Source organism: Falco punctatus, assembly GCF_963210335.1.
Source record: "Falco punctatus genome assembly, chromosome: Z".
In the NCBI taxonomy this organism is placed as follows: Eukaryota; Metazoa; Chordata; class Aves; order Falconiformes; family Falconidae; genus Falco; species Falco punctatus.
In genome coordinates this window covers 66,547,956-66,575,503 of record NC_137586.1, presented here as the reverse complement: position 1 = coordinate 66,575,503, position 27,548 = coordinate 66,547,956, and the positions used below count along the sequence as shown (strand labels likewise).

At 40.0% G+C, this 27,548-nt stretch overlaps 1 protein-coding gene across 6 annotated transcripts in view; it reads left to right on the top strand.

Moving 5' to 3' along the window:
- Positions 1–13,256: 13,256 nt before the first annotated feature.
- DMXL1 (Dmx like 1) overlaps positions 13,257–27,548 on the top strand; it is a gene marked incomplete at its 3' end in the record, with an annotated part of 85,734 nt that continues 71,442 nt past the window's right edge. For 4 of the 6 annotated variants that reach the window (XR_013924704.1, XM_080370937.1, XM_080370942.1 and 1 more), the window contains exons 1-2: positions 13,257–13,561; positions 22,990–23,115. Coding sequence is in view for 5 of the 6 variants with exons in the window: in XM_080370937.1 (XP_080227063.1) it covers positions 13,391–13,561; positions 22,990–23,115 (297 nt within the window). Of the gene's footprint in view, positions 13,562–13,630; positions 13,974–14,566; positions 15,287–22,989; positions 23,116–27,548 lie in introns of those variants that run through there. The other 2 variants (XM_080370939.1, XM_080370938.1) reach the window with 2 other exon arrangements.

Genomic DNA, 27,548 nt, shown 5'->3' with positions numbered 1-27,548 from the left:
TGTCAAGAGAAAAAGAATCAAAAGAAATAGTGTATCTTTATCCGTATATCTTTAATAGCAGAATAAAAGTGGCTGTGGACTCTGTGGAATACCAAGTAGCTGTCGAGGCACTCCTCATCCCAGAAGCATTCCTTTAGTCATGAGAGACACTCAAAGCACAGTGTAAACACCCTTTTACACTAGAGGTAATTAGCAAGAACAGAAGATCCTATTAATTATGGCATGTAAGAAAAAAGAATGACAGGTTCTGGCTGTAGTGCTTGAGGGTAATCAAATACATGACATTTATTTTAAGATATTCTTAGTGGTAGAAGCAAATTAGAAACTCACAATATCCATAGGAAAGGAGAAATAAACAGACGTGCCTCCCAAAATACAACATACTTTTTCCCTCCCAGATGTTACCCTATGTATCAATAATAAAGTGTAAACAGGGAACTAAAGATTGATGAGACATCTGATAATATTAATGCTTTCAGAAGTATTTGACAACTGTATTTGAAAATGATTGGCTTTTATACCTAAGAAATTTTCATAGATTATCCAGTCTCAGAAACAATGAGGAATAAATTTGCAGCAATTGCTGCAAAAGATGAAACACTGCAGGAGCTCAGTAAGGTCATCCCATTCACGCAGCCAGGGAAGTACACGCTGATCCCCTTATTACTAGCTCAATTCACAGATATATGTCATTGATGTCTACTTAAGGTAATAAAATTATGTCAGAACAGGTATTATAGCAGGCTTCAGAAAAATACGTGGAGGTCACATGGTATAACAAACCATAAAATAAAAGTCTGTAGAAAGAGAAAAATATATAAGAAGCATGAAACCCGTAAAAACCTGTGAAGTGGATGAATGCAGTTCTGAATGTGAGGAAGCCAAACCCTAAAGTACATTTTCTGGCAAAGGTGATGTTATAATGTTATGTCAATAGCCTGAAATTACACTATCAGAGACTCTAATAACAAACCATGTTACAGAACACCATAAATCTGTGTTTGTCAAACCAAATTGATGTGTCTAATAAGAGTTCATCATAAATGGCCAGGATTTTAAAGAAATAGTCAAGGATTAAAGAGTTAAATGAGAAACATAAATTCCCAGATATTACCCACTAAACTGTTTATTGGGAAATGCAATAAAGAGCAGATTTTCCAAAGTTTAGCCTTGACAAAGGATCCAAGCTTGGCTCTGCTGACCTTCAGAACAGTGCCTTAAAACACAGACAAATCCCCAGGAGAGCTGTTAATTAACAAGAATCAGTAGCCAGAAATCTTACTTTAACCAAGACAGAAAAAAGCATCATTTTCCCCAATTAATTAAAACCATCATAAAAACACAAAGAACAGTAAAATGGCTGGGGTTCCAGGATGCTAAAGCCTCAGGATGGTATTTACACGCACAGTGGCATGTGGTATGATCAAAAGGCTATCGTAACTGAGAAAACTGTTTACATCCCTGTGAAATGTAACCTTTTTAATTACAAGCTTTCAGGAAAAAGCTGCCATTTCCCCTTTTCTTTATCATTAGTGGGAGATATGAAAGAGGAACATATAACAGTGAAGTAAAGATGAAGTGGAACAAGTGTAGAAATCTGTCTCTACCACCTCTCCCATTGAAAAAGGGCTCACCAGCTGCAGCAAGCAGGAGGGAGAAAGAAGTGCTCATTAGGGATCTGCTTCATCACTCTTGAAAGGGTTCCTAAGCACTTTCAAGATAGTTGATATTGAAAGTGCTTGTATTATAAAATGGCAAGGTTAAATATTTTTCTGTTAATGTCAAGGATAGGCTCGCCATCATTAAGAGCAAGCAAGGACTAGGTCAAGGGACCATGATGCCAGAGTATAATCCAGGTGAGGAGGGAGCTTGGGACATGCCTGGTACAAGGCGTTGCTCCCAGCAGGGTCAGCCATGGGGGTCAGGCCAGGCTGCTCAGGGAGGGAGGGAGCCTGCACAGCCCCTGGGCAGCCTGTGCCACTGCCCGCCTACCCTGTCCCGCAGAAAGGTTTCCTTACAGCTGTCCCTCATGGCGCCTTTCTGAGAGATCCCAAGCTCCCTGACGGCCCCTCATAGGCACTGGTGGCTCCTGGTAGGTGCTCCCAAGCCCCGCTTTGTGCAAGCTGAACCAGCCCTGCTGCTCCAGCCTCGGCTCACAGTGCTGGAGCAGGCTAGGAAGTGTGTCCTCCGTATGTCACACCCATGGAGCCTCTCCCAGCTGCGGCATTGTGCTCAGTCACATTTGAACTGTGAGTCTGGCTATGGGTCTGCTCCTTTAAAAAGCTTGAAACATCCCCATATTCACCTTGTAAATGCTGAAAGTTTTGTGGAAAAAAGAAAATCCAAAGGATAAAAGTAATATAGAAGGCTGTATTTTTCCATAGTGTTAATTCTGTGCGTATATAGACTTGTGTTTTTCAGGACTTGGAGGCATCTTGCTAAACAGACCTAAAATAATCACACTCTATCATTTCCTATGACAAGTATGATCTGGAGCACAGAGGTGTTCCAAGTCCCATGCTACAACACTGTGGCTCACAGAGTACTGAGAACCGCTGTGAGATAATAGGAAAAGATGGCTTGATGCTCTTCCACTGAGATCAGTAAAAAAAATCAGCATGCACTTCAGTGATGAGTGGGAAGTAGGCTGGAAGGAATAAACCTTCTGCACATTCAAGGCCAGCTAAGATGACATCTACATGGAAAAAAGATCACAACAGCAACAGCACTGTGTCTATGCAATGCTGAAAGAAAAGCCAATTAACATCCAAACAATACAAATACTGGAATTAGTGCATCTTGTGGCTGGACAGTATTATGCAAAGCTGCACATTTTAGTTTTCTGTCGTTTGAGCTGCATCTGACACCAATTTTGCTGTTGTGTATTTGTGTGATCATGTGCAGCGAAGGTCTTTGTTATGGTGCTGCCACCTAAAGTTATGAAACAGAGAAAGAAAGGGAAGACAGCTGTAGTATGTCAATTTTGTATACCCTTCTCAGGTGTAAAATTAGTAAAACAACCTCTATATTAAAAAGTCTGTGTTGATATGAACAAAGGTGACAAATTCATAGGTAGCTTGTGACAAGGTGACAAATGTATAGGTTTATCTTCAGATTACCTTGATTGTACCCAGCTTGTTTACCAGAGTGCAACAGAAATTGTGTTGGTGTGATATGTGTACTGCAAAGTCAGAAAGGTGTACAAACAAGTACATTAAGTTATTGCAAAGATGCATTTACACCACCTGCAGGTGCTCAGTGTGTGCGCTGCACTGCATAAACTCCTTTCTGTACAGGTAGAGAAGTGTAGGCAGTTTTTAATGGAGAGTAGCTAATGGTAAAATAATCTAGTTTGTATCAATCTGTGTATCACCTGATTTGTCCCATGCCCACAGCCCATTTGTAAGGATATTGAAAGTGGCAGCAAAGGGACTTGTGCATGAGCCTGGACAGATGTGACAGGTTTATGCTGCTGACCGCTGCTGCAGTGACCTGTCAGCAAAGCACTGGAAGGTATGTTTAAAAAAACCTTGTATCTCAATAATGGCACCTGTGAATAAATTTAGTGTCCCAACCATCTTAGGCCAAGAGGTCACATATTTCACTTAACAGTGGTAATGGAAAAGACGGGGCACACTTCTCTTTTTACTCAGTTAATTTATTCCTGTCACTGTACCTTGTGATAGTCTCCTCTGGGGGCTATTTCCAAATAGTTGCAATAGATGGGCACAAACACCATCTTTAGAGGCACTAGTGACCTTCTCACCCCACTCCATTGGTGGGTTCCCAGGCATATTGCCTGGTAAGGTCTTTCACCAATATTTATATACTAAAATATTCTTCAATTTCACACCCCAAGTTCAATGTCACTTTTCTGATTTACATAAAAAAGGATCATGTTCTTATTTTGTATATATTTAATATCCATGAAAGAGTTTGGAAAATTCTCAGATCATCTCTGAGTTCCTTCCTCTCATCAGTAAATAAAATCTGCATGAGTGAAAATCGGATCACTTGCCTTAGGAAGGAATGTAATTATTTCTAGACATTTTTCTCATTAAATTTCTCCCAAACTGATAAAATTAGCAGCTGATACACTTAATGCATGATTTGCATTGTGCTTTAATTTCCATTCTCCTTCCTGTCATCTGACCAGTGGGCAATATACAATAGTGCAGCAAGTCTGCTCAGTTTTCATTCTTTTATGAAACTTTAAATTTCTTGTAATTAATTTATTTTATTTAATATTATGCAAAGTGGCTTTATAATGATTACTATTTCCCAAAGCTAAAATGCATTTGTGTTCTTTATGCAGTGTATCTTCATAAAAAATAATCAGTGATAACATATAAGTTGGAACCCCATAAATTCAAAACTTTCATGACTAAAATCAGTTTAGAATTAACATGTAAGTTACGGAATATGAAATCTAAACACTTCATGTTTTCCCCCAGAAATATCTATATCCTTTGGTAAAATGGGTACATCGCTTTGTTAAAGAGTTCTAGTTTTTTGGTTGATTTTTTTAGGGGTTTTTTTGAGGCCTCTTTTGCTTATGGTTTTGTAAGTTGTAGAAGACAACAGTTTTAAACTGTTTAAACAAGCAGTACTGAAACCAAGACAATATACTTCACTGGCGCTTCCCTGACAGTTATTTTTACTTACATGTATATCAACCATTCAATGGAAAATGACAGCTGTCACAGTAAATTTCACCTAGCTATGACAAAAACCAAATTGGTGATTTTAATGGGTTTTACATCTTGTTTTGTATTTTAATGTTGCCTCTTATATAGCACATTAAAATAATGAAATATTGATTTGTCAAATAGTCATTTGGTGTTAATGCACAAACCGTAATCCTACATCTAGGAAAAAAAATCACTTTATATTAGACAGTACCTCTTATGTAGTATGAAAACACTGTGAATTTTTAGAATGGTAAAAATCTTGTAAACCAAAGAGTAATGAGCTCTTGGTTGAATCATCGAGCAGTAGAATAATTAAAAGATTTGTATCTTGTCATATTTCCAGTAATCACTGCTGATTGCTATGCATTCTGAAAACGTGCCAGGTAGCATGCATTAGTGATGATTCATACCCTCTGTCTCTTACACAAAAACATCCACATATCTGTATGGTTCAAGCAGATTTTGTGTTTTTAAATCACTGCCTGAAAACTGGGCAGAGTAAACTGCTTACAAAAAAATACACTCAACATGGAAGAAAAGACTGGAACAGCCTTGCCTGGATCTCAGTCTGTATTTACAAAGTCATTTAGTGTATCAAAGCAGAGTAAGATACCAGCTTCTTGATGGTGGTGTATTTCATTTCTCTCTTACTTCCTCTTTGTTTGGTTCCTTCTGAGGCGTATGCTTCTGGTACAACAGGGATCCCTTCCTTCACACAAAATCCTATTACTTGCTCTGTAGGGGTAGAACAACACTGTTGAAAATACATCTGCCAGATTTTGTATGTGTCGTGCCTCACACAGTATTTCCCCATTGCTCAATCAAATCCTACAGGGCTATTGCAAGACAAGCAATAAACAGTAATAACGAAGGCCCAGGCAAATATAATACTGCCAGTGTCCTTCTCACCCACCATCCATATATGAGAGGAAAACCTTTCCTGCTGTCACACCTGCACAAGCTACCACACAGACAGCTGCTTCTGCCTCTGGCGCTTGCCCCAGTAAGCATGACAGTGTGTTGTCCCCCTTCCAGTGATGCTGTTGGTGCCTGTTCCACCAAATAGCTATTGATGTGTGCTTATCAGCAACATCAAATAGCCCTTTATCTTATCAAAATACCTGAGATAATTCTCTGCCATAGTTTTTCTGTAGTCATTTTTTTCCCCTCATATATTAATTTAAATGCACTTTTCCAATTCCACTTGCTAAGAGGAGCTAGGACATACAAAGAAATACTGGCATTATCTGTGCCAACTCTCATCTGTGAAATCAAGTGTTTTATTCAGCAAAAGTTTCCTGATGAGTCTCTGCAATAAAATACTAAAATCCACGTACAAATAAATAATGTTATGCTACAAGAAGAATCAAACTTTAAATGAAAAACTGTGATATTTCTTAGAGCAGCTCTGTTACACATGATTTCTGCAATCAGACTTTCATTCTAGCACTTTGGAGGGTTGAGCACCCTTAACTTTCACTAGAAACTCATTGAATATAACAGGATTAAAGCCTAAATGCTTTAAAAAGCTCCTGGTACTATTCATTTGCTCAGACAGGGATTAAAACTACTGCAGGCAGTAGCAAAGTGGTAAATATTGACTCAGCTGTAAATAAAATTAGTCCATTGAGGTGGAGTGTACAATATGTGGTGGAGGAAGAGTCACGAGAAAACATTGTTGCTCTTGGGCAGATTAAAAGGTTTACACTGAAAAACCACATGCTGTTTCAGGAAAGTCGCACATAAAACACAGCGACACTTTACACTTACAAAAAAATTTGAACAAGCGAATCGCATGGGTATTTTTTTAATATAATTAGTTTAAAATTTATTTTATTTAGTTGCAAAACAGATTAAGTCTGGCACTGATTGACACCCCACCACCCTTTAATGTCTTAAAATGTGCACGTGTAAATTTTAGATCCTGTCAAAACTATTTAAAAAATCCTACAATGTTATTTATAAAATGGAGGATGTTTCAATACCATTTTTCCTACAAAAACACACTTTATTACCAGTTGAAGAAAAAAAGATGACATAGAGGCGATCAAGTGATGAGAAAGCAGGTTTAATAGCTCTTTTCAAGCGTTGTTAAGTGTGGTTAGTTCCACTCAAAATCAGTAACTGCAATGCCATTTTCTACCCAGCATATAACAGTCAACTATGTATCTACTACCAGGCCGAAATGTTACTGGTTTATTAGTGTGAGAAACATTACTAAAAATAAATAAATAAAAAAATGTTTCTACAGAGCTATGAATATGCCATCAAATGATGGAAGGAATTTGCAGTAACACAAAGATGAGGTCTCCTTCATTGAGTTGCCTTTTCTTTCTCTTCTCTATTTTGGTGGATAAAACCAATATAAAGAAGGTAATACTAATATTAAAAAAGCAGGTATGCCTAACTAGTCAGGCACCCTGCTTATGTGTATATGAATGCCTGAGCCAAGGAACATGGCTCCATTACTGAAATGTAGCAAGCAGCAAAAGAAACAACGCAGGAGCTTTCACTGCATACCACTAAAACTGCTGGCAAAAGAACAGAGGCTCCCTCATGAAATGGCTGTGAGATAACAGGGGCAGTATGCATTTGAGGGGAAAATAGTTTTCTGATTGAGGTATACTGCAACAGGAGAGAACAACAGCCTGGTGTGTTTCATAATTTCCTTTCCCAATACTCGAATGGGCATCTGCCCATAGGATAAGAATCAGTCCTCTGTCACAAACTCACGCCATCCTCCTATGAGGTTCAAACTTAAACGTCAAGAACTTTAAGAGGTAAAAGGTTGAAAAAAGTAGCATAAAATCACCTTCTTTTGTCAGGCTAGCCCCTGAGCATCTTAAGCCATTTTAAAGGCCTAAATGTAATCATCCATATGCAATAGATTTCTGTTTTGATATGCTGATACTGAATTTGGAAACATATACATCCAAACACTTGATATAAACATGAAAAGAACTCTAAAGCGATTGCATTATACCTCAGGTACATCTGTTAGGGACACCTGTAAAGGGTGCCACCCCTCTAAATATGATATGGAAAACATATGTGAAAGTTCAAAATATATGATGTAATATTCTTTAGTAGAATAGATTGGCAGTATGAATAGAATATTCATTACATGTGTGGAGTCTATGTATTTATTTACATATAATTTAACATTTCAGAGTAAACTATAAAATAAATATTTGGCAATATACTCACCGTGAAATTGACAGTATCTCAAAGGAGAATAGACTTACTGAATAATTTAGGGTTTATATAAAAAGGACAAATACATTCTGGTAAATAGTACTGCATAATGCATATTTCAATAGCCTTTCATGTGAATTACAAGTAACAGACTATACATGAGCAGCCTAATCAGAGTTCAGTGCCAGCAAGTGAGTTGTCAGAGGAACTTCTCCAAGGCCAGATGGAGTCTCTCAGGTTTACACAAAGAACCTACCAATGAAAAGGGCATCTCTGTATGGGTGGAGAAAGCCTGGCTCAGTCATTTCCAGCATACTGACTATCGCACCGTGGCACAAAAAGTACCCTATGCACAATGAGACTGATCACATTTGAAAACTGACTGGTGCATCTGGAAATTGGCATGGTTCAGCATCTGCAGTAAGGCAGGACTACTACATACCATGTAAGTTCACTCTCAACCACATGCCAGAGTCCATCAACAGGTATTTTGCACAGCAGCTCCATGCCAAAGCAGCCTGCTTGGCTCTCATAGCCCTGCTGCAGTGCAGCCTTGTGGCCTGGCAGCAGCTTGCTGGGGAAGTGATGGGGGGATCCATGAGAAATCCCAGGGCCACCCCGCCACCCATGCTTGAAAGGCATCCAGCTCAGCATCATCAGGTGTTAGTGATCACTGATCCTTTATAAATACAGGGAAAGAGCAGACAGTTTGTGTATTATCCACCAGCCTTTCATGTTTTTCTTCAAACATAGCTTTAATCTCAGCCAGTGAATTGAATGTAAAACTGAAGATGAATGGCAATTTTAAAAGCTTGTTGGTTGTTAACTGCTAATTTGAAATCCTGAAGGATCTAATAATGGTTGGCTTTTACCTTGAAACAGCTACTGAAGATACTGGGAGCTTGTAAAACAGAAGTATCAGGAAAAGCCAAATAAAAGATGAACTGAAGAAATCAAAACATAATCTCTTGTAAGAAACCATACCAGTCAGCATATATGTCCTTCACAAAGTAAACGTTATAACACATGCAGTGAAAGAGAATGTGTTGCACAGGACATATTAAGAGATGTGACAGCAACATGAGCTGTTAACAAAATGTCTTTCACCACATGACAACAGTGGAAAAAAAAGAAGCAAATATCACTCTAACCTGCAGGCTACAGACACAAACCACTAGGTACAGAAGACATGAACAAAGCAAGCTTTTTGCAAAGAAAGGTTTTGCAAAGCAGTTAACTGTTTAGGAGTACTACTAAATGTTAGTGTTTATGTATTTATGCATTTCATGCTTTCCCAAGAGGTCATGCTGTGTTTTGACTCTTTTTACACTGCTAAAATTTACAAAAGCTCAAAAAGAAAATCAAGTGCTTCCTCAAGTTATTCTCAATGTGGGCACAGAGGGGGATTTCCAGATCTTGGAGAGATCAACAGGGTTTTTTGTTCTTGCCCTCACCAAGGTCAGACTGTTGTCTTGGGTATTCACAAACCAAAGAAACCCTGCAGTAAGATCAAGGGCAGCAAAGACAAGGTCGAAGAGTATATGAGACAGAATAGTTGTTCCCAGCAGTAGTACATTGTTTTCAGACTAAGTAAGTTAAAATGTGCTAAACTAGGGGGGGGGGGGGGGGGGGGGGGGGGCTGGGGGGGGGCGGCGAAATTTGAGGGGGGGCACTGCTGGGGGACGGCAGGGGGATTCCCTGCCTCTTGTTTATTATTACAAAATCAGGGAAGAAAATAAAATTTTCTAGTACTGTAGACAAACTATAAAAACATGCCACTTAAAATGCCAGCTTCCTTCAAAGCTGCCTGTGTATCCTTGACATAAGTGAGCTCACTGCTGTTAATGAGTGACTCATGGATGTTTGTTGTACAGAAAGAACACAAAGTATGTCATTGTACTTGTGCAAGTGAAATAATTTACAAATATACATCGATTTTCTACTGCACTACACTGAAGAATATTGTTAATATGGATTTGCTTTGCAGAGGTGAAATTCTGAATTTAGGAGAGACTTGTGGGAGTATGATTTAAGATTAGACTTTCCTTGGACATTATTAGGGAAATACAAACAGGATTTACTGATAAAAAAATAGTATGTATATACCTGATACTGCTTTTTGAAGTATTCAAAGGCATCATTGTTATTGAAAAAGTAATGCTTTGGTCAATAACCAAAAAGCAGTAAATCATTCACTTCCAAGCATGCACAAATGCTGAAATTCTGGCAGATTTTCAGAGCAGCCACAGCCACTCTATGTTAAAATATTGGGAAGTGATAGTTTTTCCTGTCTTCTGCTATTCTGGTATGGAGAATATTTTGTATAGTGCCCCTTTAAAAAGCCAAATGCAAGGACTGAATGAGCATGTTAAGCAGCAGTTGTGAATGACAGGAGGCAGCAGCTTGTGAGAATTACAGCTCCTGGAGGACTCAAAGAAGATTTACTGAGGTTAAGGGGCTAAACAACGGAAAGGAGCTTGTGATGGATGGTATTTTGTAATCCTGTTGGGCAAACTCATAGATACTTCTGAGTGAGAGGTGAAACAAAGGGCTTTTTGGAAAAAAATGTTTACTGAGAAGGTAAGGAAAATATGCAAAATGAACAAAAAGCACACGAAACATTTTTGTGGTGGTTATGAGCTTTCTGAGATTTTTTTTCTTTTTACCTTCCAATAACTGTCAGGTTTTGAAATTCCCAGCAAAACCAACCTCTGTGGTTTTGTCAACAAGACAGTGTATAAATATACCTTTAATCATACTGTATCATTTTAAGCTTTTTTAAAAAAATGCCTGCAGTCTGAAATTGCACAGGCCAGATTTTGATTGTATCAGTGTCCAACAGCGTATTCACTTTGATATTATAATAACATGTACAATGCATAATTTGTCTCTGACTGAATTCACATATGTTGCAAGAGAAGTGAGGACATGTGCCCAAACCAAACTGAAGGACATGTGCCCAAACCCCACTTCTGGTGGCTGCCCTTAAGAGGCACAGCAGCAGTGTCAGGAATCAGCAGCAAGGAGAGGTCCTGCAATACAGCTCACTGCCGGCAGCAAATGTGGGAAGGGGACAGGAGCCAGCCATATCATTACATAGGCTCTCACTCTATCCACAGAGGAGAAGATAAAAAGTACTGTCCCTTCTGTTATGAACTAAGCCAAACATATTAATCTGAATAGTCACAAAAGTCAAATTTAGTTAGCAAGGAAAGGAGAACTTCCGTATTTCCTTACCATATCAGCAGGTTAGGGTGTGTCAGTTGTAAGCATACCATATTGTATTGTAATTAGATACAGATTAAAAAGCAGTTATCGTTAAAACTCTTCCCTTCATTATTTTACTGGGTGTCCAGAGATTCCCCTTCTTCCTGAATTCATCTTCCTTAGGCTGGGGTCTCGGATTGCTTTCTAATGTTACCCTATCTTGTCATACTGCAAATCCTGTGTGCTTTATACCTGTGGAGTGAATAAGGCTTGAAGAACCAATACAGTTCTGCAGGATCTCTGACCTTTTCTGTCCAGCATATTCTCGAGCAGTCCCTGTGGGAAGAAGTATCAGCTGGCTGCAGCCAAAGCCAGAGCAGTTCACAGTCTCAGCCCAGAAGCAGACAGCTCTCCTGAAAATCACAGCTAAGGGCCTCTTACTGTTTTCTTTCATAATTCACTTTCTTCCTTAGAACCCAATGAAAACATTTTTTGTTAACTTAAAAATCAACTAAAGATGCTTTATGAGATTCTGCAGCTGACAGAAGGATAAGATCAGTGATCAGCACTCCTGGCAAGGGTAAGATCACTATTCATTGATAGGATAATTTGATAAGCTTTTTGATCCTTTGCAAATCAAAAGCGGTTAGGGTGCTAGCAGTTTATAACCATCATGAGAAAACCATGGCTCTTTGAAGGAATACCTTTACACACACAGTGCCAAATCTGATGGATATTTCTCACATCAGAAGGCTTTAGAAAATAGGAGGAATCTTTCATTTGCATGAATTACTGCAGCTATCGATGTTATGGTGAGATGCTTTCAATCTCACCATGATACTTTTCAAAGGATGTGAGGCTTATATTTACTAAAATGATGCGTGAGACACCATGTCCGAAATGGTATGAGCTTGACCTTGCTTACACAAGGACTAGGCAAGTAAAATGGAGAAAAAGCATTGCCACATACAGATATGTACTATCACCTCCTAAATACTGTGAGATGTGACACACAAAGTTATGCCTATACATCATGAAATGATTTTGATTTTACACTCTTTCTTGGAACAGCTGGCAGGCAGAAGGAGGCTCTAATATTCAATACTGGGATAATTTCAGAATGAAAATCAATGTGGGAGCTGTGATTTACAAGAGAAAACACAAGTAATGCTAAAGTTTCTGTGAGAAATTGATGGAATACTAAAAACTAGTTGCAGTGGAAACAAATACTGATGAAAAGGCGTGAAGTACTTTCAGTATAGCAGAGAAAATGGCCATGCCTTCTCACAGCTGGGAGACATCTCAATCTTTCAGCGCATTTAGACACAAATTGCTACTTAAATGCTGAGGTGCCCTGGTAAGATGGATCAGAAGACGTTCCTGTCATCCGAACATGCAGGTTACATATACTGCCTGTCACACTTGGGCCTGACTTGACCTTATCTAATCTCGTTGGACCAAACAGGCCTCTACTATTCCCCTGCTTAAGTTGCGTGTAAAGCGATACCCATCCTAGATAGCTCTCATTTTCTTTTTTCTCGTGTTATGAGAAAGGTAAAAAATCCAGTTGCCTGCAGCTGGCCTGCTGTCCCAGGAAGGCCTCATCTTCATTTCCCAAACCTCAGGGAACTGCAGCTCCCACCACCAGATGCTGCCTCTCGTAACGGCCCGTGGAAAGGCTGCAGGTGAGTCCCTCCACCTGTGAAAATGCATGGACTACAAGCGGGCGTATTTGGGGCTACCGCCTCCTGGGAGGGCTACCGACCCCTGGGTCGCTCCAGCGAGGCGGGAGGAGGCGCGGCTGGCTCTGACAAGTTCTGAGTCCCCCTCCCTCAGCCCACGCGCCACATCGACCCCCGTGCCACCCAACCCAGGCAGCGTCTCCCAAGGCTGTTTGAGCAAGCACATTAAAGCCGTCACCGCGTCACGCCGCCCCGCTGCCCGCCCTACCGGCCGCCAGCACTGCCGGAAAGCCCGGGACCCCACGCCGGGCAACAGCCCCGCCGCCCCCCGCCTGCCCTGAGAAGCGGCACCGCCTCCGCCCCACCCCCCGCGGCCCGGGCCGGCCGCGCATGCGCAGGCAGCACCGGTCCCTGTCGCCCCGCTCCCGTGGCGGCGCGTGCGGCAGGCGCGCATGTGCGACGCTCGTGCCGTAGCCCGGTGTGCGGCGGCGGCTCCGCCGGGGCGTGCTCTCGCGAGAGCAGGCGCGGCGGCAGGGGGCAGGCGGGCGACGCGGCCGGTGGAAGGAGGCGCTGCGCTCCGCGCCCCGCCCGCCCGGCGAGGCTCCGCCCCTCAGTATGTGTCACCACCTCCTCCGCCGCCCGCGGAACGAGCGGCGGCCCAGCGGTGGGGGCCGGCGGCCCGGCTGCGCCCTTGTCGCCATGAACCTGCATCAGGTGCTGACGGGGGCCGTGAACCCCGGGGACAACTGCTTTTCCGTGGGGAACCTGCACGACCAGCCCTTCACGGTGAGGCCTCCGCCGGGGCCCGGGCGCCTCCGCCGGGGCCGCGCCTCTAGCGCCGCGCTCCCTCGGCGCCGACAGCGGCTGTGTCAGGCGCGGCGGCGGCTGCCGGCCCCTGGAGCGGGGCGGCTCGCCCCCAGTGACGGCAGCGGCCGGCAGCGGCAGCGCCCGCCGCCGAGGGAGGGCTTCCCCAAGGGCCTGCAGCACACCTGCCCGCCACCAGCCCGCCGCCGGCGGCGGGGGAGGCGCGCAAAACTTTGCCGGCGCGGCGGCGGCGGCTGCCGAGCTGAGGGGCGCGGGCAGCGCCGGGGGGCGGGGCGGGGGGCGCGGGGCGGGCGCGCACACACATGCCGCTCCGGCGGCGCTGGCTGACGCGGGAACATGGTGGCTTGGCGGAGAGGTTACATAAACGCAGCCGGTACGTGCGCCGTTCTGTGGCGGGGGGTTCTGGCGCTCGGTGTCAGGCGGGTGGTAGTTGGAACCCTCACTGGTCACAGCTGAAGCAGATCTTGAAACAGGGTGCCCCAGCATTGAGGTTCTAAAACCATTTTCGAGCTGCCCGTCGATGTTTATGCTTGGCGTGGAGGAAGAGCACCCGCAGTATTTAGCGAACGTCAAAGCCCTTTATTAGTGTTTATTTTCTTCCCTTTCACTTCTGTTTTGTAAACCGACTTCTGTTGTGTTTTTCATCCCACCCTCCCTCCGAAGTATACCTTTCCCACCTTCCGTTTTGGGCTGAAGAGGGCTGAAATAAAACACAGCAAAGTTTATCGGTGCACTACATCTAAGTATTTTTAACCTTACTTTTTACGGCTGCCCCTAATTGCTGCATAGTGTGGCTTTGGGTTTGTAGGGGAACGACAGACAGAAGTGCAAGAATTCAGAAGCTTACCTTTTCCTGTCCTGTCTGGTGTACTCGGTTAAATCCAGCTGGGTCCTTGAAGCTTTGCTCTGCGAAGCGGTGCAGTGTGAGCGCGGGGAAGGTGAGGTACGGTCAGCGCTCGGGGCAGAGCACTCGAGAGCTGCTTTCCCAGAGTTAGGCTGTCTTTGCAACGTCTGTTTATCTGCAGCCTTGTCGGGTGATGTGCTTGCTTCCGAAAGATGAATGCTGTAAATAAGTTTGTGTTGGAAGATTTCTGCAGCAGCTGGGACTTCAAATTCCAGCTGTGGCCAACTTCTTGATTTTGCATATCCAGAAATGTTAAAGACCCATCACTGTTGGGAAACCATTTGGTAAGCGACGAGGAGATGGGCTTTGCAGTGAAGTACTAGTAAGCTCTCAAAGTATGTTCTTGTTAGGTCTCCCATTTTGATACAATTCTTTTTCAAGGGAAATTGAAGTGTCCTCTCTCTCTGTTATGGCATAACTTTTTATCAAAGGTGTTAAGAGGTCCCCAATGGATAAGAAGAGTCTCTATTTGAAGAGAAAGGGCCTGCAGTTTTCAGAAACAGTTGCTGTGGTCTCTTTTTTTACAAGCCCTATTTTGACATAAATATAGTAACAATGTTTCATATAGACACATTCATCATCCTTTGTCCTTTTCCCGAGAAGGTCATTGATAGATTTCTTTTCCTCAGCTTTAAAACCACTAACAAAAATATCCTTAACTGCTTCAGGTTTTTTTGAATGTTGCTGTTACTCATTTTATAATGCTGAGTTCATGAGATGGCTCAGAAGGATTAAGAAGTGAAATATACTGAAGCTAACTTCTGCCTTTTTGGAAATAAATGGTGAGCTTAATCTTTAGAAGATCTGACAAGAAAAATGGACTGTTGTTTCCTCATATCTGAAGTTATGATGTAAGCATTAATACTGTTGAATGATATGTTTGAAATGGAGAAAAAAAATGTCTCGGCAAACACCTATGCTTCCAGTTTTTGTAGCTGAGAACTCGTAGGAGTTGGCATTTCAGGGTTATGTACTGTACAGGTAGGATGAGTTAGCTTTGTCTGACAAGAACTTGATCTGTAATATCTTGATATTTTTGGATACTGTATGATTCACAATATTGTCTGGTACGCTGTACTGGATATTTAAGGGGAAAAGTTTAAAAATATTACCATTTTAGGCCAGAAATAACAAGTGCTATTGTTATAAAGTGTTCCTAAGTGCTGAAAAATTAGAAGCAAAACTAATAAAAAGTGTGCATACCCACTAAACTGGTATGCATCTTTTGAGTTTGTGAAGTTCTGGTTTAAGGTGGTATTTGAGATACTTGTCCTAATGGCATGCAGGTTTGTTGTTCGGGCCTTCTTTTTTGTATGATGTGAAGTGTCAAGTGGAGCATGAGCCTCCTTGAAGGGAACACTGATGAAGAGGGTTTGGCACACCTTTTATTTATATATAGGAAAAGGCTCATAACCATCAAGACATCATAAGAAGCATGCCTGTTTATCTGCTGAGAGCAGGCTTTAGTAACGTATGGCACACTAAATGAGTGAGAACTCAGCCCTCAAAAGTCACACTTCAACTGTTTACTCTGTGTGCTTCTCCTGAAATAGATTTTTTTATTATTATTTTCCCTGTACTTGTTCACAGGGGAATACATCCTTTGCTTTCTCATGTTGGTTTTCTGCTCAAATATTCCAGATCTGAAAACATTTGTTTAGTAAGTTCATGGAGTTCATCACAGGGGATACTACTGTACTAGTTATTACTTATTGTTGTATTTAAGGTATTGGGTAACCAGCACTGATACCACTTTTGTGATTGCTTCGCTTTGTGCATTTTTGTTTATTCAGTTCTGCTTTTGTCATATAATATTTTTTCTTTTTGTTTGTTTTTTTCCCAAAGTATCAGAAGGGAGTGGGGGTGGTGGAAATCACTGTAAGCAATAGCGACTTTACAACCACAAGTCCCAAGACTGGTAATGGAAGTGACAAAAGAGTGATTTGATTGTTTGTAGGGGTAAAAATTTGGAAAACAAATATAAATTGCATGGTTTATTTCAGTGCAACCAGAATATTTTCTGTGCAGACTTCCTCTCTGTGTGTGATCAAACTCATCCTGGACTTTGTATGATTGGTAAAACTGTGAAGTTCAAATGTTAAGTTGAAAAGCACTTGCAAAATGTGTGTTTTGGATAGCTTGGTCAAATTTTCCAAAGTTTGTGGGTTGCGATACAAAGATTTCCAGCTTAGTAAAATTTTTTTTTGATAAATAAAAATAGATTCTGTGGCTCAGTAAAATTACTTGTCTGTATAGAAAATATTTAACATTTTCTTTATATTTAGAACTCCATGCAAATCTATAGTCAAGAAAATAAGAGTCACTTAACTCAAGAAGTTACACTATTTATACCTGCTTCTTGGGAAAAAGGGAAGGAAACCTTTTTGATACTTCATCCCCCATGTTCTAGTTAACCTATTCTGAACTTAAGAAATGGATTTAACTGAATAACATCAAGAACAATAAAGGTAAAACCTCTTTACACTTCAATGAAAAATGCAGTTTGTGAAACTCAAATGCAAGTGCGAGACTGACCAGTTTGCAACTTGCAGGAGTAGATTAGTTCCAGTACTTTTGATAGATTAGAAAGTTGTTGTTTTTCCAAACACGAGGAAAGCATGATTTAAGTGTTTCTTAAAATTATATAATCTTCTCGATTAAATATTTTTTTTTTTTTTTAAATAAGATGTTTACATGTAATACATGGATTGGTGTAAATTTTGACACAAGGGGGTGGGGAGAGACCATGCTAAAAAAAATAGTGCAAGTTTATATCTGCATGGGTGAGATTTTTTTTTGTAATAGAGCAATTCAGTGAGGTACCATGTGTTTCATGGGGACTGTACTTTTTCATTTTGACTGCTCCGTGCAAAGGAGAAAAGTACAGATATTATTGGAGCATCACCTGCTTGACAGGTATATTTGCCTTTCTGTTTTCTCTTTTCATAAGAATGATCTTTGTTGTAAATTTTTTTTAGAAGAGGAACTGATGAGGAGATGGGGGAAACAGTAAGAGAAGTGAGACACAAGTAGATACTCTTCTCCTACCTGTGCCTATTTGTGTTGCGTATAAGCAGTATTTAGTCCTTGCAGACTGAGAATGTATTGTTTATGTGCTCAGTCCAGTGGAAGAAACAGGTACCTGATGTAATTTGTAAAGATGAATTTTTCTGTATTTTTTGCGAATAAGTTTTTGTTCATAGTTTACAATGCTTTTCTTTGGACTAGGTGTTTTGTTTTTTTTTTTAAACTGGGAAATGAATTTTCCCTGAGGTGTAATGGTTGTAAAGGTCGTAAAAACAGCTATTGTAAACTTCCACTTTGAAACATTTGATAGAATTATTATTCAGCTGTTACAGAATTTAGAGAAAATATTTTTAATCTTTCAATTTGATTGTGATCCCTGGCACCCTGACCTTTGGGACTTGCTTAATTTCATTTGCAAGGGACAAAAGAACCCTTGAGATCCATCAGTGATAAAAATGGCCTTGATGTGGCTTGAGAATTGCTTCCAATACAGTAAATGAATCAGTGGCAAAACAAAAGAAGCAAAGTTAAAATGTGGGTTCTTGTACCACTGAGCTTCCAGTGTAGCTATAGCACAGAGAGAACATTTCCAAGCTAGTTACTATGAACTGTTAAATGCAGTCCTTGATCTGCTTCAGCTAGTGGTTCTGTATGCCCTTGGGTCCAGGGCAGAGTTCTGCCTTGAACTTCTGGTCTGTGTGCTCATCCTGTATATATTTGTGTGTGTGTTTATATATGTATTACTTCATAAATGCGTATGTGTGCATACACATACTACTGCATTCATCTGTGGATAATAGCTGGCCATTTGGTAGGTGTACTTATGCCCTTCATGTAAGAGATGTAGGTAAATAAACTGTGCAAGTTGTACAAGGTAATGCATCAGTTCTTACTTAACTGTAACAGAAACTATAGGAAAAAATGTGTATGTATGTACATGGAAGTATATAGAGAGGGTCAAGTGTAAGGGAAAGAATTGCTTTAGAGGTGCTATACTATGTAAGAGGTCAAGACTTCTGCTCATTTGCTTTTCTTCTGTTGAGAGTAGAGCAATTTGCCAGTACCATTCTGTTTGAGTTGTGTATATCTTGAGAAAGAAATTAGAATAGTTCATATAATTGTCTATATTTCTGTTGAAACTAACATGCTTTTAAAGCAGTATTATTGTGAAAAATCTTTTCCAAATAAATATGATTTTTAGAAATAAGATCTGACATCTGAATAAAAGAATTGGGTAGAAATTGTGTGGAAAAAACCCCATGCAAAGTCACATTTATTTTCACAGGTCTGAAACATCTTTCACTTCCTAATTTCAGGCTTGTTTTGCTATGTCACCAGCTAGTGAAATCCATGCTCTTGCAGCTTGAACTAGTTCTGTCTTGTTTATTTGTGTAACAGAAGAACAAAACATTGTTTAATAAACATTCCAAGAACATGATAACGTCAATATTATCTGCTTGTCCCATTGTGCAAAGACAACTTTCTTGTGAATATTCTAGGACATTCATAAGGTGAAAGGCTTTTATGGCTTGCCAAAATCAGCCTTAGAGGCTCTGGTTGCTTTAAAAGGCACCTTGAGGTTGTTTTTTTTTAAATTTTAATATAATATTTATTTAGGAATTCTTTCCCAGTGGAACTGCATGGCACCATCTTGTGCCCCCCCTTCTTGTCCCCCTGCAAGGGCCAGGTAATGCAGAGACAAGTGTATAGATATGAGAAATACTTATTCTCTGAAATTGCTTCTTGCCCTACACATGATAGAACACTTGAATTACCTTTTTTCCTAGTTTCCATAGCTTATAAAAATGCAATCTCAATAGCTTCTATCAAAATGAAAACTAATTACATGTGAACTATTGTTGACAAGTCTTGCAGTATAAAGCAGGTAAAGTTGACTGGTAGGCAGAATTCATTTTTGTTATACCTGAGAGACTGTTAGGGTATAGAAAGTCTCTCTTACTCCTGAGTACTGACTTCCATTTTACTGTGCTAAAATAACTCATATGAATTTCTCAGGTGAAAAAAAGCAAGTGTAAAATTAGTCCAGCAGTAAGTTTTGTGCTCTTTTAGAGAATTGTCTTTATAGGATACTGCTACTTAGAAACCTCATTCAGAGCAGGAGGCTGGGTTGCAGTGAGCCTCTGCGAGAATCTGACTTCTCTGCACAGAGACAGCCTAATGGGGATGCAGCGGGGACAGCAAAGTACTGAAGGATGGACACCTTAGGAGGAGGGAAATGCTCAAACTTCCCTCCCAAAGTGTCTGGTCAGTGTGAGGTGTAATGGGATTTGGATGGTAGGCAACAGTAGAAAGGGAGCCTGTTGCAGCTTCATTTGCCAGACAGCTTAGTTACCTTCCTTTCAGGCACTTGTTTTTCTTTGAATATATATAGCTTCCTTCCCCTCTGCATCCCTTGCCTTTTGTCTTTTGAATTTTTTCTCCTGCAGGCAAACATTGACTAAATGTCAAAAATAACCTCCAAGTCATCATCCTTCTGCTTAGCTGCAGTTATATTTGGAAGCTCTTTGAAAATGGTTTTGGTGTTCTGGTTGTGGGTTGAGGTTTTTTTTTTCCTTCTTTCTACCTCTTTGGGGTCACATCAGCTCTACGGGCTTAGGAGCAAGTCAGTGGTTCTGCAGCTTATTGGGGATCGAGAAGTCAAAGTGACCAAGTATGATATAATCCATCTTAATAGATTGATGCCAGAAGTGATTCTTTTTTTTCTGAATGTCAGTTTCTTCAGGTGATGTGGAGAATTACAAGAATGTAAGGATGGAATGAATGACTGTATCTTTCTTCCAAGTGTAAGATTTTAAAAGGGCACTCCTCTTACTCCCATCCTGGTCTGGATTCTTACAAGTGCAGTTACAATTACTTGTTAGAACTGAGAACTGCTAGGATGAGAAGATACTCCCCAGTTTTTCTTCAGAAGGTTCACCTGGATTTCACAAACTTATTTTTCAACACACAGCATATGAACTTGGGCAAGAAATGAGTATTAAAAATAATACTCAGGTTTAATTATAGCAAAAAGGAGGAGGAACTACAGCTCTTAGGCATGAGCTTATATTCATAAAGGGTATGTTTTCAGGAAATGGCTAGTTACTGCTGTTTCTATAAGCACAGCCTGGTCTAGCAGGAGATAGCCTGAATTCTGATACTATTACTGTTAAGTCCCTGTTCCTGATACATTGATGAATATACCAGTTCCTAAAGACTCCAATGTGTAGTGTTTGGTTGTTACTTTAGAGTTCTTTCAGTACAAAATGCCAAGTGTACTCGGGACTTTCTGTATATGTTGAAACTGGTAAAGTTCTTGATTCATTTTGAATGCTTAGTTTATGAACTTCAGGATTGCTGCTAGTAGAATGTGGTACTATATATGCTAGTTCTTGCTCACCATGATGGAAATACGACAGTGTTGTGGTGCTATGTGATCTCAGGCGTGCCTCTGAAGCCGGAAATGGAGAGAACCAGATGCGAGAAATTTAAGTCTGTAAAGTGCTGATGAGGCCTTGAGGGGCATAGAAAAGAGCAGGTGGGCTTTGTGCAGTCTTTGACTCTTCAGTCTTCTAAAAACATTTTTAATAAAACCATGTTATGTCTTTAAAGTGAAGCACTTTCCCCACCCCCATCCCCCCTTTAAAGTTGCCTCCATATAGAACACTAAATTCAACAAAATAGCTTTGGGAAAATTGTGTAAACTGTATATATGATACTTCTGAATAACTTTTACCTGGTGGACCAAGGACATTAATCAGTAAGTCACCAGGTGAGATGGTTTTCAGCTAAAGAAAGAAGTGTTCTGGTGAGGAACAGGCCAAAAGTTCATGTCATTGCAATATCAAAGTAATCACTTTAACATTTGAACAAAGTACTACTCATTCCAAAAGAGGAGATTGAGTTTTAAATGAGACTGCTTTGGAGCTGGTGGTTTAATATGTCAATTTGTACTAAATGCTGCTCTTTTGACAGGAGGAATTACACTGCTTGAACCTCTTGTTGAAGCTGAAAAGGTGACAGGACAGGAAGGGGCTCAAAAACCTGACTGATAATAAATGATCATAAATAAGTATATGGTTATATTTACTTTGCAGAGGCATTATAGACAGCATTTTCAATTATCAGGTTGTTTTAAGAGTGGCTGGTGCTCTGCTGGTTGGAAGGTAGTAACCGGATATTGGCTGAGAACGATGATAGCAGTCTTCTTGGTAAATTGTTTAGTGAAGTATTACTGAACTCTGTGGGGAAGACTGTATTTGGTTGGAAATCTCCATATTTTTTTATTTATTTATTTTAATATATGTAATAGTATGGTAGTCTAAGTCAGGCTTGGTAAAATATGAAACGCCTGAAAACATATTCATTAGATTTTGAATTTTCACATCTAGCATTCAATTTTTATTTTTTCGAAGTCAAAAGTTTTTAGTTAATACACTAGAAATTAGTAGGGTTAGTTCTAAGGCACAATCATTTATGTTAGTATACAGAAACCTTCTGTCGGCAGTCTTTTTAAGACTGTTCTGCTCTTGAATCTTTTGGCCAACTTAAAGTGACACTTTTTGGCCTTTTATAGTTCTCTCACTCTCTACCAGAGTACTGTTTTTTGTGCTCTTAATTTTGTTGCTAGCTTCCTGGCTCTAACTTTCTAATGGATGTGGATTCCTTATTCTAGGACTTCCCTCCTTGAATACTATACTCTGTATGCTTGTTGGATCATTCTGCTCATTGTTGTTTCTGCAAGTTACACCAGTGTTTAATCGTACTCTCCATTTTAATCTTTGCTCAATTTCTAACAAAACTTGGTAAAGACAGAAAGAAATTTTGTCTCAGATATTGCAGTCGTCAACCAGCTGGCTCTGTGAATGTGTTACATGTATCAAATTAAGTAGTGACAATATGAATTTGAGAGAATAAAACTAGTCCATGGAGTGCAAATAACAGACTCAACTAGTCTGAAAGCAGTTTTGTTTTTCTATAACTGAGCTTCAATATGTCACCTGTTTGAATTTTTCATTTTCTGCGTTCCTTATTAAATGCTTTGTACCATTTAGGTCCTCAATTCTATTCCCCCTTTCCAAAAATTTATTTTTAAATGCCTCTGTCTCAAATCTAGGGAAGTATATTACTTTGTCCTAGTTTGTGTAAGCTTTGTTCTTCGTGCTTTTTCTTTTCTCTTAGATGTTTTCATAACTCCATCTTTTTTGCCTCTTCTATGTTGAACCACTGTTGCTTGTTACATGGGTGTTGTGATGCACTTGTAAGCATGGAGAAGAGTAATTTGCCACCTTTGCTACTTGATTTTAATTGTAGACATCTATTTGATCTCTGCAAATACGTGTGTACTTGTAGTGCTATTCATGGATAGGATGTATGGACTACTATACTGTTTTGTACTTCACTGATATGCTGTAAGTAGATAAATCTACTTAATTCTTGTTTCTTTTTTCTTTTTTAGGCATATGCATCGGGATGTGATATTGTCGTACTGGGGACTGACTTTGAAAGATTACAGATAATCCCTGGAGCAAAACATGGAAACATTCAAGTGGGATGTGTGGACTGTTCAATGCAACAGGGGAAGGTATTTAGAACAGTGTTTCTAATGTTCTAGCAATGTCATGTTAAGCACCTTCTCAAGATAGTGGGTACTTGCAAGTTAAGGCAAGTACACAGGAGTGAATAGTAAAATGGTTGATTGTTTAATGTCTATTTGTGGTAAGCAGCACAGTGAATGTGATATAATAACAGTAGACACCAGATTTTAGAAGATAATGTGGGGCTGCACAGGAAGGTATAAATATGCACATGGCTGCATAGATGAGATATTTGAAAGATGAGTAAGGAAGCAAAGGTAATTTATTCACTATGGCTTCACACTACTGGGCATGTGGTCGACATCCTTTGTCATGGTAGTGGCTGGCAGCAGATGAATGCTTCCACAAAAATCACTTTCAGGTCATCCAGAAAAATTGCATCCCTTTCAAGCAACTCATAAAGGCTTAAAATTGCTCTTGGACAGGGTTTTGTTTTCTTGAATTCTTAGCTTTTCTTTTTCTTATGTAGGTGGACTGGATCAGAAATGTTGTAGTTTAGACATTGTTAGGTTTCAAGTGCTTTTTACAGAGATCTGTCTTAATTGGTCTCTCAAGAAATAACCAGGTAACTATCCATTGGGATGTCATAGTGTGATTAAGCTATTCACCAGCTGAGTGGGAGCTCTGTCTGGGTACATTCTGGGAAACAGAAAAGGTTTTTTCTACTTTCTTTAAGCCTGTGGTACTGAGAAGATAGTGTAAAACTTCTGCATATCACTACAAGCCTTATAAGTTGTTGAGAGCTTTGGTTAGATTCTGGTGTCCATTTTGAGACAAGACCTCTGTATGGAAGCCAGTTCGTGTTTACATGTGAAGTCTATGATGATGATGATTCCCAGCCACTCTCTGTTCCTGCTTTTTAATGTTCAAGTGATGAACTCATTGTAATGGTAGTGAAGGAACATAAATGAAAACGAGGGAATGTTCTCTGTCTCTGGTACCTTGCAGCTGTAAATACTGCATGTGTTTCTCCATTGACTACTGTTAAATAGAAAGGTTTTTTTTAGTTCATTGGCCTTATATTAACAGATGGTGAAATACACATGCAGGTCACATATCACAGTCAGTCTTGCAGAATTCTTCTGCAGATATGTGAGGTTATCTTGACTGCACAATACCAGTTCTGTTTGCATCTAAATGACAGACTGTCCTTGAATTGTACATTAACACATACGAATATTATCAAACTATTAAACTTACAAAGCTTTAGCATTTTTTCATTTCTTGAGTGGACCTGTGTGGTCATTTTGATTCTGCAAGTTGATACTGTTTGCTGTTAGCAATTAGACTAGATGCATTTGCAGAGCGCTGAAATACTGAGTTACAAATGGCTAGGAATCTACTTATTGACCAGACTGATCAATACATTTCCAGTTCACTGTTGCAAGGATACAATTTCTTCTTACATATCTTCATCAGTATTGACACACAGATTACTCTCCTGTTTACCTTCAGATTATTCTTTGTTGTCTAAAATCTGTAAGAAGCAGAATGCAAATAATGCAGCTTATTTAGGTTGCAATTTTGAACCTTTCTGAGAAGCATCCAGTTATAATTGGTAGTATACAAATCACGTACCTTTTCAATCTTTTACTTTATGGAGAGCTGCTATCAAGCATGTTCTCCATAATAGCTGGCCTTTACTGTCTTTGAAGGATCTCCGTTATTGTTGCTTTGGATGACAGAATTGGTTTGTAAAAGAGTTATTTCTAGTTATGAAAGTAATGAGTTGAAATTTTTCTCCCCTCTTGCGCCCTAAATCTGATTCTAGTTTATCGGGAAGCTAGTGCCTTGTGAAGCTTCTTTGAAGTAGCAACAGCTTAGGAGTTCATTTGACCCACCCTCTCCCTTGGCTTTGAAGGGTGAGGGAACATGACACCATCTTTTCCTCTTTCTAGTATGGGTTTTGAGATAAATTTAATTCTCTGTCTCCAAGGATGAAATAAGGGGGAAGAAATGGGTAAGAATTATTAAACATCCCAAGTAAGTATGTATGTGTATATTTACATGTGTTCGTTGCATATGTATATAAACTTTCTAAAGAAGTCTCCCATAGATTTGCAAGGACTAGTTTCACAAACAGGACAATTGAATTTTAGGCCACTGAATGCAGTCTCTTGCCTCTGGTTGTGGGCAAGTTGATAATCAGCAATCTGTTTGTAAGTGGGTACAGTGCTTCATCTTACTCCACGTGATGTAAGCTACAAGCCTCTTTCCACTTTCTCTACTGAATGTAAAAATTAAGACCAAAACATGTAGTGATAACCTGACAAAACTTTTGTTTTCATGGTTTGGCTCGTACAAATATCTGACAGGATACAAGAGGATGGTTCTAGCTTCAGATCATTTGAAATGTTTAATCAAAGTTGTTTACATAATGGCCGGTGACTGCAGTGTTACAGTGTATATGAAGTGTTCTCTTTATGGAACAAATATTTTACTGATTTCAAAGAAAATTGTACTTAGTTTACATGCTAATAGGTTACCTGTAGAAAATTGGTAAGTAAAACCAGTAAGCTTGTTAAGTAAGGTATTTTTAAATAAGACCTTTTTTTTTCGTAAGTAAACCTACTAATTATACAAAAGCTGTTTTGAATCCAGTGTTTATAATTTCATGAACTGTAGTATGGTGGGGTTTTTCGTTTGTGTTTTAGGAGGCAGTCTGTGCTTTCTTTTCAAAGGAACTGTCATTTTCTTTTCTGCTGTTTGGTAGTGAGCGTAGTGAGTGATAACGTAACTTAGTACAAGTTACAGACCTGATGGAAAAAAATGTTGAGGGCTTCTGTGCAATACAGAGACCTGGTGGGAAAAAATGTAAATGTATCAAGAGCCTATTTGGATTATACTAAAACTTCATAAAATAAGAACCTGATGCTGCCAATTATATTTGTACTTGGAACAAAGCAGTGAGGGTAAACAAAGTTGTTGCCCCAGGGACTGATGCTTTTATTTTTACATAGTGGTGCATGAGTTATGGAAACATTGAATGGTTTAGATTGGAAGGGACCCTTAAAAATGACCTAGTTCAACATTGGTCACTATATCACATTACTCAAAGCCCCATCCAGCCTGACCATGAATATTTCCATCGATGAGGCATCTACAGCCTCTGTGGGCAACCTGTTCCAGTGTCTCACCATCCTCATTGTAAAAAATTTCTTCCTTGTATCTAATATATAGATATATGTAATATATCTATCCTCCTTTAGTTTACAATCATTGCCCTTTGTCCTGTCACTGCAGGCCCTGGTAAAATATCTTTCTCCATCTGCAATAAGGTCTCCCCAGAGCCTTCTTCAGGATGAACAACCCCAGCCCTCAGACTTTCTTCATAGTGGAAGTGTTCCATTCCTGTGACCATTTTTATGGCCCTCCTCTGGGCATGCTTTAAATATGCATGTGTCTTTTGGTGCTGGGGGCCCAAGCTGAATGTAGTGCTGCAGGTGGGGTCTCACTAGAGCAGGAGGATCACCTCCCTTGACCTGCTGGTCATGCTTCTTTTGATGCAGCCCAGGATGTGGTTGGCTTTCTGGGCTGACTCTACATTGCTAGGTCATAAGCCTACCGTCGTCCCTGAGTATTTCTTAGCAGTGCTGCTCTCAACCCATTCATCCCCCAGTCTGTATTGATCCTGGGTATGTGCAGAACCTTGCACTTGTCTTTGTTGAACTTCATGAGGTTCAGGTGGGCCCACTCCTCAAGCCTGTGAAGGTCCCTCTGGGTGGTATCCCTTCTCTCAAGCAAATCAGCAGCACTACTCATCTTGGTGTCGTGTAGACTTGCTGAGGGCGTACTTACTACCAGTCTATCACTAGGAATGACTATAACCTCTGTCTTACAATTTAATAAGACTTCTCTGCACATCTCATTTTTAACAGGACTTGGGACTGCAATAGACATTTGGCTGGTGTCTGGGTGATTATTGTGGTAGTTTGGGAAGTTCTTCATCACAAATTTGAATTATTCTTTTTGGTTGCATGCTGCTCGGTGAGAACTAGTCTGAGTGGCTGTATCATTGTGGAAGCCTGTGGAAACTTTGAGGGGGTAGCAGTTGCTCTGGATGCTTTAGCATTTTGTCATGCTAATGCTACTTTGTCTTAAAAACCCACTAATCAATAAAAAAATGAAAGAACTGTCCACACTTGGAAAAAAGGAAAAATCTGATCAATATGAATTTATGTAAACTATTGCTTTGGGGTGTGGAATGGAATTATGAGAATAAAAGAGTAAGTGAGGTAGTTAAAGAGAATTTGAGAGGGCAAATATTAGTCTAAGATGTAAGGAAAAAGTTTCTTCAGGCACTTTGCAACTGTGACAAAATTATTCTTGGCATTTTTGGGTCAGGCTGATGTGTAGGCTTGTTAGTGTGATAAAAAGTTATTTAACTATCTGTTCTTTTTAATGCAGAGAGCTTTGAAGC